The sequence below is a fragment of the Ammospiza caudacuta genome, chromosome 3 (assembly GCF_027887145.1).
Source record: "Ammospiza caudacuta isolate bAmmCau1 chromosome 3, bAmmCau1.pri, whole genome shotgun sequence".
NCBI classification, from domain to species: Eukaryota; Metazoa; Chordata; class Aves; order Passeriformes; family Passerellidae; genus Ammospiza; species Ammospiza caudacuta.
In genome coordinates this window covers 54326153-54336958 of record NC_080595.1, presented here as the reverse complement: position 1 = coordinate 54336958, position 10806 = coordinate 54326153, and the positions used below count along the sequence as shown (strand labels likewise).

At 44.3% G+C, this 10806-nt stretch overlaps 1 protein-coding gene across 2 annotated transcripts; it reads right to left on the bottom strand.

Moving 5' to 3' along the window:
* Positions 1-5977: 5977 nt before the first annotated feature.
* On the bottom strand, positions 5978-10106 carry ABRACL (ABRA C-terminal like). 2 transcript variants are annotated; one of them, XM_058802631.1, is made up of 3 exons: positions 10058-10106; positions 7650-7716; positions 5978-6434 (listed from the first exon to the last, which is right to left on the bottom strand). In XM_058802631.1, the coding sequence occupies exons 2-3, from the start codon at positions 7708-7710 to the stop codon at positions 6250-6252; spliced, it is 246 nt and encodes an 81-aa protein (XP_058658614.1). In that variant the 5' UTR covers positions 7711-7716; positions 10058-10106; the 3' UTR covers positions 5978-6249. The 2 variants fall into 2 exon arrangements, with proteins under 2 accessions (XP_058658614.1, XP_058658613.1); XM_058802630.1 differs by lacking the exon at positions 10058-10106 and adding an exon at positions 8959-9006.
* Between the last annotated feature and the right edge of the window lie 700 nt (positions 10107-10806).

Genomic DNA, 10806 nt, shown 5'->3' with positions numbered 1-10806 from the left:
TAAAATGACAACTGTCTGCATTTTGCCCTAAAGACATCATTAACTGGCCAAGATCATTGCCATCATCTGTAACTAACAATGCAAAGATGATTCGTTTTGTTTCTTAAATTTAAAGGAGACTGTCATGAGACTTGACAGCAGCACATTCAACTTGCAAGGAACAGCTCAAGTCAGGAGTTTTCTAGACAGTTTTAGTGATGTTTCTTTTTTTGTTCAAAACATAGCAATTTAAAATATGTACTTGCATGATCATGAGTAGTAGTCTGGATTGCCATAAAGCAAAACTTCGCAGTATCATTTAGTTTGCTGTGCTTGTACCATTTACTCCCTCTTGCTTCTGCTGACGCGAGCTGGTTTTGTTTTCTTTTCTGCAGAAGGGTTTCACCCCTGGCTGTCACCAACCACAACATCCTGCTGGGGCTGCAGACCGCAGAGGGGAAGGTTTGACTTTTACATCCAAACGCAAACCCTGCTGTCTTTGGCTGCTTTCAAGCGTAGGGGAAGCATTTTGTGTACAGGCCTAAACTCAGCAAAGCAGTGGGACTGTGGTATTGCCGTGTTTTAACCCTTCATTCTCTGGGCCATGTATTCTTATATTTTAAGGCATCTCAGTAATCTCAACAAAGCTGTCAAGACCCATACTAGGGTGCACATTTATGATTGGGGTCCCAAGAATGATTGGGAGTTCCTTTTTTCACTCTGCAAGGTGTCTGAGAGAGAACCAAGTGACGTGCGCTACAAGCTTACGGGTGCCTTCCAATTTGAACGTTCTATGACTTTATAAACTGCCAAAAGTGTTCACAGAGAAGAAAACAACTCTGAGAAGTCCCACTCCAGCAGCTCCCTGCTATGGGGCCAGCTGGCTGGACGTGCTGGAGTGGAACACAATGCAAATGTAAGCACACAGAGAGGCCTTGTTTTCCAGACACAAAGACACAGGTTAGGGAATCCACTCTTGGCACTGAGCAAACTGTTCAACCTCAGTGCTGCTTGACACAGAAGCACAGAGCAGCTTCCCAAGGAGCCTGGGGCACAGCTTTTCACACAGCAATTTCTCTCTGCCCGCTGATGTTTTTTGGCACACCATGTGCCATGCAGGGGCCTGGCAGCAATCTGCACCCACCTGCTGCTGATGCTCCCACCCCCTTCAGGCCAGAACCAATATGTCAGAGTAATAAAAGATGTCCGAGGGGGTGCTTAAGGAGGAAATTACAGACATTTTTGTATAAAGCTAAGGACTACCCAGTGTCCCTGCTTCCCAACACACATCCTTTGGGCATATGTGTGTCTTGATTCCCTGTGGTCATGTGTCTGAGACAGGCACGGTGGTGTTCAGTGGAGACAAGGTGGCAATGCCTCTGGATGTAGGAAGGTTTGCATGATTTTATGTTCCCAGCAAAGTTTTCCGGTGAAACCTTTGGTGCCTGTGGACTTGGAGCTACCAGAGCTTGCAGATATCACATACTTGAATTTAAATATTCCAATGCCACTGAAGTTAACTGCAACGCAGTTATTTCCATGTTTGTATCTTGACCTCTGTGTGAACTGCTTCATGGTGCTGAAGTCCTGATGAATCATGGTGTCTTCAACAACTGTTAACTTTCTTTTTTTCCCCTAAGAAAACTGAAAGCAGATTTCCAAGAAAGTCATACTGTGCTCCAAAATAGGATTTTATAAAGGAAGCTTTTTAGAACATCAGCTGCAGAGGGACCAAGGCATCCTGACTAGTAAAGACCTGGCAGTAATATGTCTTTTATTACCAAAACTTTGCAAAATATTTAATTCTGGAAGATACAGACTATCCATGTTACTAACATGATCTTCTGTGATATTTAGCAGACTTAGCAAAGACCAGGAAATGCAGATCACAATATTCCCATTCAAACATATTTGCCATTTTACTGCTTGTTTCCCCACTGGGAAAAAAATAGTCAGGTTTTGAATCCCTGTTGTAGCAATAAGTATGCATAGTATGCATATACAATTACATGGTACATTGTCCTCTCTGGAGAAGAGCTTTAAGCATGGCAAGGTGACAGCAGAACCCTTAGTGTCACTCAGCTTTCAGAGGTTGTGCAGGAAGAAGCTACAAAAAGGAACAAGGTCATGGATATAATGCTGCTGTATTTGTGAAAATGCTGTACTGGCAAATGCTCAGGTCTGACTCTAAGCATTTCTGTGAAAGGAGTTTTGATCTGGATCTGATCAGACAAGACTCAGGAGAGCATTTGTAGGTCAAACTACTCCCTCTCTAGGTTACCAGGCTGATATTTGAATCACTCAGGTGCTCTGGCAGAGATAAGCATAATCTGCAATGACATCTAGGCTACACCAGAAGATAATGCTGCTTCTGGTGTATTACTCAAAATGTGTGCCAGCAGGCTGGCTTCAGCTGCTTAAATACACACTGCAGTGCATTTGTGGCTAAAGCTGCACTCAGAGTGGCAGAACCAAACTGAACCACCACCCTCAGGAAAACTTTATTAGAATAATTTCACACTAGGCAGTTTATGTAACTAGATGTAAAAAACACTGCTTTCTAGAAACACTGTCAAGCACTTATCCTCAAATAACCCATTCAACTTATTTTTAAACCACAGGTACCTGGAAATACCAACCATACAGAATCCTGGAAATCATTGCACTGAAGCTCTTCAACTTGCTCTTGACTTTCTTTGAGAATGACATTTCAGATCAAAATGCTGAAGATATCTTGCATTGAAAAGCAAATCATTAGGAGATCTAAACTGGTATGGGTTTTGCTGCTGAGAGAAAAGGCAGATCATGAATTTTGCAAAATTACTGACTTTGCCAGTTTCCAGAAGAAACACATTGTGCTTTTTTTAAGTCCTTGAAAGCATGATTCCTATAATGTTATCAGACAAAGGATTTTCAATTAATGCTGAACATTAGTTCTGATGGAGACTGTGGAACAAGCTTTTAGGACTGTTTTGCATACTAGGTAGAGATGATACAAAGATATCATTAAGGGTTAGTGTTTTAGTAAGGACCCATAAGGCCAGTCCTGTGACAATTGTGCAGTGTCACCTTAGCAAAGGCTCTGCAACTCCTTAAACCTGCGTAATATTTTGTGCTGCCAGACGAGAGGAGAATCTCAGCCTATTTATAAAAGTAATTTAAAATAAAACCAATGGCAATATAATAAGTCTTCAGTGTGTAAGAACTTCCTCCTTCTCTTCCTCTTGTTCTTTCCTTCAAGTGTTTTTTTGTGGCAAAGATTTACACAGGAATGAATGGCGAAAGTGACATTGCTGTCATCAAGTGAAATCCCTCAGAGCAGAAAGAATACCTCCAGCAAAGCTTTGGAAGGAACATGAGAAAAAAGCAAAACACAACATGCATTTTCAAAGTTCATTCCAACAAGAGAGGCACCTAAAATATAGTGTTGCATAGATTTCAATCCTTGCTTTGCTCACGCTCCTAGCAAAAATAAAATAAAAAAATAAAAAACCCCAAAAAACTATGCTCACAAGAGAAATAGCTGCAAAGTCTAAGATGTCACCACCTTCTACAAGAGGTTATGCAGACCTGCACCTCAGCACCTTCACAGCTTAGTTAAAACTCCTTTGAAAAGCACATTTATCTCCAGTCACTGGATTTTGTACGGAAACAGCTGAGATGAGTGAGTGTGAGTGCACACACTCCACTCCACAATCTACTCTAACAGTCCCAGCTGAAGACATGCACAGGTGACACCTTAAATTGTATCAGTTGGCTTTGCCTGGGGCTCATCCAACCTCTCTTCAAGTTTCCACCATGCTCTCAGATCTTGTGAAGATGGAGACTGAATTAGCCAAGCTACACTTCCACTGATTTCCCAGCATTATCGCAGGCAGGTGACAGCTACCGATAGCTCTTGTCAAAAATCTCTGATTCTTCCTACTTCCCCACATTTTTTACTTTCCGTTTTGGAATGACTGGTGCTCCTGGCTGCCCTGCAAACTTCCTTCAGAGCCATAGCTGGCACAATCACAAACCCATCGCAGAGGAGTGCTGATTGTACTACTGTTTATAGAAATAGGTAATTCCTGCCCCCAGCTTTCTATTATTGTATCAAGTGCTCCAGGAACTACGTCTCATATCCAGGCCATTTGCTGTGGAAATTATTTCCTTAACAGATGTGTTGTCCCATGGACGGGAAGAAATGTTAGTATTTTATTTTCTCTGGGGAAAAAAATAAATTAGAAAGTCAACAGTGCTTGTCTGTAACCTGAAGTGAAAACCCTACACAGTTCTGAGGCCAGTAGATACTGGATTAGACTTTGCACTGGACATAAATTCTTAGATATACATCCTTGTTCCTGTTGTTCCTCTCCTGCTTTCAGAATCAGAGAGAAAATGAAACTCAACTGCCCCAGGCAGTACACAAAGCTACACTCTCCTCTGATTGTTACATTTATTTTAATTCCAAGTCTCTTTCTACATGGTGTTCCCAGAAGCCCTGAGCACTTTTATTAGTATTGTTAAAGTAAGAGAGATATAAAGGTCTCTTCCTAGTCCTGTCTTGGCTCAAACTCAGCACTGAGCCTTACGTTTACTGGTTTGGTTTTTACTAAATTTTCAAGGCTGAGCCCTTCAGCGCTAAAGAGCTGTCATGAGCTTGCACAGAGAGCTACTTCCTGGCTGGGATAGGTTGGTACCCTCTGTACCAAAACTGGCATCTCAGACAATCACAAAGCAGTTGGTATCTGTCAGCATACTCAGGCTGTTCTGTGAATCCAGACAATCCAGGCTCTTACAGCAAAACAGAAGCAGAAGAAAATCCAGCTGTAGTTGTCTGGCAACTCACAGCTGTCTGGTCTCCCTCCCTGGCAGAAGGCATCTTAAAGGCATCTCTGTCCCCCTTCTTTCTGCCTGAGGAGCACAGGGGTGCAGGCACTTGCCAGCTCAGGTCTGGAAGCAGAAGAGCTGCACCAGAGTGGCAGAGCCCTGGAGCCAGTAAGCTGTGCTGAGCTCCACTCCAGCTGGCTTGGACCCAGACAGCTCAAGTTTCTCTGTGTATCACTTCCCTGCTCTCCAGATTCTGGGGCCAGCACAAGCAGAGGCAGCCCAGATCTGTTTCCACACAGGATCTAAGTTGTTTTCCTGTTGCACAAAGCAGAGCAAAACAAGTCGAAAGGGGTAGCAGCTGGAAATACACAGCTTTGTAGAGATTCCATAACAATGCACACATTTGCTGGATGTGTGAATGAGAAGACACTTTTCAAACATTTTGCATTTGTAGAGGGCTGCTAAGGGAAATTCACCTATCCTGCAACTTTAAGAGCTGCAGCTGTGGAGTGCAAGCACAGAGCAGGAAGCACTTTGCTTACCCACAGCTGCTTTCCTCATGCAGCAACTTTTTCTGTCTACTGGAGGGTACACTTCTACCTGATAAAGAGAATTGGCAGTAAGCTAGAAAACAATCAAAAGGGCTTTTTTCTTCCCCTCCCCTGCCACCTACTGCCTGGAGAGATTTAGAGAGAGTAGGACTTCTATGAGGAAAGGAATCACAGCCTGAAGCTGCTGTACTAACTTCCGCTTGACACTGCATGGAAGCACTCAGGGAGCTCCTTACCCACTTCCTCCACAAGTCTAGAGGACAAGAAAACAAAAGCACATTGCCCTGCCACAGATGAATGAGGTATGTTTAACATTCATGCCTTCTTGTGCACAATCTGGTCAATCCAAAGGGCAGTCATTCTTCTACTGAATCACGCTGCCAAATTATTTCTATCTCTCTGTTGTGCTTTCTGAACAGTTGCCTAAATATGCTCCTTGAAGGGATTCAGTTTGCTTTAATTTCAGATTGCAAATAAAAAGAGAAACAAAAGCAGTAAGAATAACACAAATTTAAGTATGTGCTTTTATTTTATACTTTCATGGCACATTTTCATTTGTAAACATTAAATTACCAGTCCTCTTCTTCATATGTTGAAAATAACCACCAGACATTTGAGAGAATTACCTGAGATTAAAAAAAAAAAAAAAAAGAAACAAAAAAAAGAAAAGAGAGAAAAAGATCTGGCATCTTTTACATTACCCACATACAGTACCATTTTAGGAAGACTTACAAAAGGGAATGTTTTCCAAAATAGGACAGTTTTCTTTTGACTATAAAGATATAGAAAAAACATCAAAATGCCTTGGAATGATCAGCCTTATTAAGAGTATGTGGAAAACCAAACAATTGTTTGATTGATCAAACTGTTTCAAGCAATTCCATTAACACACAGCTGCAACACTGCCTCAGTCCTGCAGCAGCATGATATCCACGTTGTCATGAACGCCCTGTAAAAGCAGCTCTCCTTGGTAAGTGACGATCTTCCGTCGTTTCGCCGCCTTAAGCGTTCCCACCAGGGCTTCAAAGAGGTTGGCACACTTCTCATCAGCAAACAGCACACCGAATTTCACACTCACTTGTCCATCAGCATCTAAATAAAAGACATCACGTAGATTTCCTTCAAGTTAGAGATTCCTGGGAAGATAAGGTGGCACAGAGAACACTGAAAGAAAACCCCACTGTGTTTCCCAGTTTATTTGGGATCATATTATGAATGCTGATGATAAACACTAGGCGGAACTCCTGCCTAATCTAACTTTGCCTTTCCTTACAGAGACTTGTATCAAGGACCATATATCTGCTCTGTTTACTTTTACTGATGACTTTCTGAAACCTAAGACAAGCACAGGCTATTGAACCTCTTCATAGCACTTGGAGGAAATGAGTTTCAAATAATTTAAATCCTAGAATATCTCAAATTGAGGGAGACCCAAAAGGATAAAGTCCAACACCCTGCTCCTCCAACCTGAATCTAAACCATACATTACAATATTTTTTTCACAATTTTTCCACTCATTAATTTTGAGGGTCACATTGAAAAGGCTGCAATGTGAATTTTCACACAAAGCAGAAATTTAAAAAATATATGTTAAAGTTATGTTATTCCTAAAAAGCAGATGCAGTTGTAAAAAATGCAAGATGTACATATGCATTTAGGTTTTGAAAAACAAGTGGAACTGAACAAATGGCACCAGAACTGACATATAGGAGCAGGTAGCATACCCACAAACTACACAAATATTTGTAAAGAAATAGGAGTTTTAGCAATGAAAGAGAATCTTAAGAGAAAATGGTACCTCCTAAGCAAATTTAAGCAAGTTTGGAACTACACATATAACTCCTGGATTAGTTTTAGGCATACAGACCAATTTCTTCCAAATAGTAAGATCATGAACACAATGGAAATGCATGAATTCTGAAGCAAAGAAGTCACCAAGAAAGGAGGTGGAAGGAGAAGTTGCAACTTCCTTCTGTGGTGACTGTACCAAGTATTGAAAGCCTAAAGAAAAGGTAACTCCTGCAGCTGATTCAGGGAGCAGGACTGCAGGCCTCCATCCTCTCTGCTGCAGAGGTTTAAATGTTTAACTTCAGAACACAACTACTTTAAAGGATGGAACACAGGCAGTACCTTACAGTCCAACATGAAGTGCATATGCAGGTTTTCAGGTTACCTGCTCATCTGAATTTGCCAAGCTCTTAGTTTGATGAAACACGACTACATGTGTATGACATGCATGCATGGTGACATGTATGTACATACATGTATAATGTGACCACATCCATACAGAAGTACTACAATACTTACTTTTGGTTCCCAGCCGCCGAATCTCCTCAACTAAGAGGCTAATTTCATGTTCCACATTCATTGTGGTCTAAAAAGGAAAAAAAATTACAAACTTCTTAGGAATCCTGTAAATCCTTTGCACCATTCTGGCATGTTCCCAGTTCTTTAGGAATGTCAGAACACTTCATAAATCCCAGTAGCTGGGAGATGCATGACTACAGGATAATTTAGAATTTTAGTTTTGTTACATTCTACACACAAATATAAAGAGCCAATCTCAAAACATGACAGATGTGAGAAGGTCAAGGAAGAGGAGAGTTGTTTGTTTTAAGGAATGAGCTTAAGCTGCCACAGAATCAGAGCAACTCACTAACATCACACGTCTTCAGGGGCGTCGCAACTTTCCATCGATAGCCTCAATCTAAATGGAACATCTGCCTTTAAGTTTCTCTCTGGAATATGTGGTAAATTTGGTTTCTTAAACCACACCACAGCTTTCTACATATGCTAGGAAGATGTTGCTGGTTACAGACACACATGGTGTCTGAAAGGACAGCAGCTCCTCAATACCTGCTACTGAATGCAGAACTGATCCAAACTATGCAAATGACCTAAGGCAGTCAACATTTTTGCCACCCAAAATGATCCTGAGAATCTACTACGCTGCCAAACATAACCTGGGCACCTCTTTGCCATGAAACGCAGCAATTTGCACCAATGTGTACCAATGCCTTGCAACAGTTTAGCAGTATGTGGCACAGCATATGGCAGCACTACAGTCACACACAACACTACCTGGCTACAAAGCACCCGAGGTTAACAACTGCAGATGCCTGAAAGGTGTTTTTTGTGGAAAGCAGCATCAACACAATGACACACTTAGATGCTGAACTCCTTAGGCAAAAACTGGCATTGATGTAAGCCAAACAAACTGGACATCACAGACAAAGCAAAGCATGAAATGCAGCCTCCATGTGTGCCAACAATGCAGCCTGGAACAAAAGCCACTGAGAGCTTCTGGAGCTGAGCACTAGCTAAAAAGGGCTCAGTGAGCACTGAGACTCACTCTGTTGTTCAAGAAACTGGGATTTCTGCACTAGTATGAAAGTGGAGTTAAAAAATAGACATCTGAATGCATCACAAACTCTTCCTAAGAGAAAAGCTTCCCCTCCTTTCTTTTTTTATGGAGTTAAAATAGTCAAGAGTGACACAGTTCCACTTCCTGACCCCTTATGATTTACCCAAGAGGCAAAAAAACCTTTGCAGCAGAGTCTGATTTTTAGATCCAAAATTCACATGCAAAAAAATTGTTTCTTTTTAGCATGCAAACCTGAGCAAGCTTAATCGTCAGCATGGGTTTGGGGCAAAGCCCCAGGTGAACCACAGCTTCATCCCTAGTGCATGGTACAAGCAGCACTGCATCGGATATCAGCTGCAGACCGACAGGTGACATCGAAACTGGAGGTGCTGCCGTGGGACCACGGCTGCAAAGGGCAGGGCAGCAAGGCTGCACAGCTGCAAATGCCTCGGGTGAACTCCACAAACTTCCGGATTTTGCTGGATTCCGCACTAAACAGAACAAGCCAGCAAGGAAAATATGACCCATCTCTTAGAACGCTTACACTCCCATTATTTGTCAGACTGCCGGTTTTGATATTGGTCATCACAACGGCATAATTGTCTTCTCTTTAAAGACGTTCTTCTCACTTGAAAGGCTCTTTTTTACATTCAGCTCTTTAAATTCACGCTGATTTCTAATTATTTTCATACATATAAATCATCGATATAAACAGCATTATTTAAAATAAAAAAAAAAAGTTAAATTCTACATTATTCGGCAAGACTTTTGAGATCAGAGAAGCGCGGCTGAGCAAGGACTAGGGATGCTCAGCATTTCAAAACTTAAATACTTGCTTGCTACTGTAGATGCTCAACACACCAACTATCAAAAGCGCACGCCAGCTATTAGACTGATTCTCCTGACGCCAATGTCACTGCTGCAAGGCAGTATATCGGTGGTATGGATATTAAACTTCTCCTTATTTGGCAGAAGGACGCCGAATCGCTGCGAGCACACGCACACACACACACACACGCACACACACACACACACACGGGCATCTGTCACACACCGCGCCCCTGTGCCCCCGCAGGCACCGATGGCCCCCGGGCCGGGCGGGACGGCGCTGGGAGGCAGAGCGCGGCTCGCTCCCCACAGCCCGGCGGGATCCGGCTCCCGCCGCCGCCCGCGCAGGGAGCCCCGGGAAGCGGGCCCCGCCCGGGAGAGCGGCACCGCACCCGCTGCCCGGGCAGCGCCTCTGCCCCCGGCACCGAGGGAGGGAGGGAGGGAGGGAAGGACGGCTCCCTGCGCAGCACGGACGGACGGACGGCGGGCTGCCCCCGACCCGCTCCCGCCCGCCGGCACTCACCCGCTGCCGCTGCCGTGGCCGCTCGGAGCCGTGGGGCAGCGCCGGGCGGGGCCGGGCCGGCGAGGGGCGGGCGGAGGTGGCTCTGCCCCCGCCGGGCCGCGCCCCTCCCGCGCTGAGCTCCGCCGCCCCGGGGCGGCGCTCCCGGCCATCTTGGCTCTGCCCGGATGGCGTGCTGTGGGAGATATCCTATCCGGTCCTGCCCTGCCGGGACCCCTCTCCCCGTGCCGTGCCAGGGTTAAATTCTTCCCGCGGCACGGGCGCTGGTGGGTTTGCTGGGTAAAACGCCTTCCAAGGCCAGCCTTCAGCAGGCACCCCTGTTCCTGTGGGCCAGCTCTCTGTAACTTACCGTGTTGCTTCAGTCGCTCTCCGTCGCCGTCCCATGCCCCGTATGCCCCATCTCCGCTGGCTTCCCCGGGTGACCTCATGCCACATTCCTTAGGGTGCCCCCCACCCATTTATTTTCTCCTAGGAAACTAGTTCTCCTTCCAAAGAAAATGAACGAGCTAAATTAACACCGTTTACCGTGGATAAAGTTGTGTTGCAGCCTATCTGTGTTTCCATTCAGCACCCATATCTTCGCACCCTACACTACAGAAAGAATGGAACTTTTCTGTCTTGTATCATGGCATTTATTACTACTCTTGTCTCTCTTCACCTCATAGAAACGTTTACGTCCTCTCTCAAGGACTCAGGCATTTAAGCTGAGAGCTGCACCAACTCCTACAAAGCAATGAAGCCACCAAACCCCG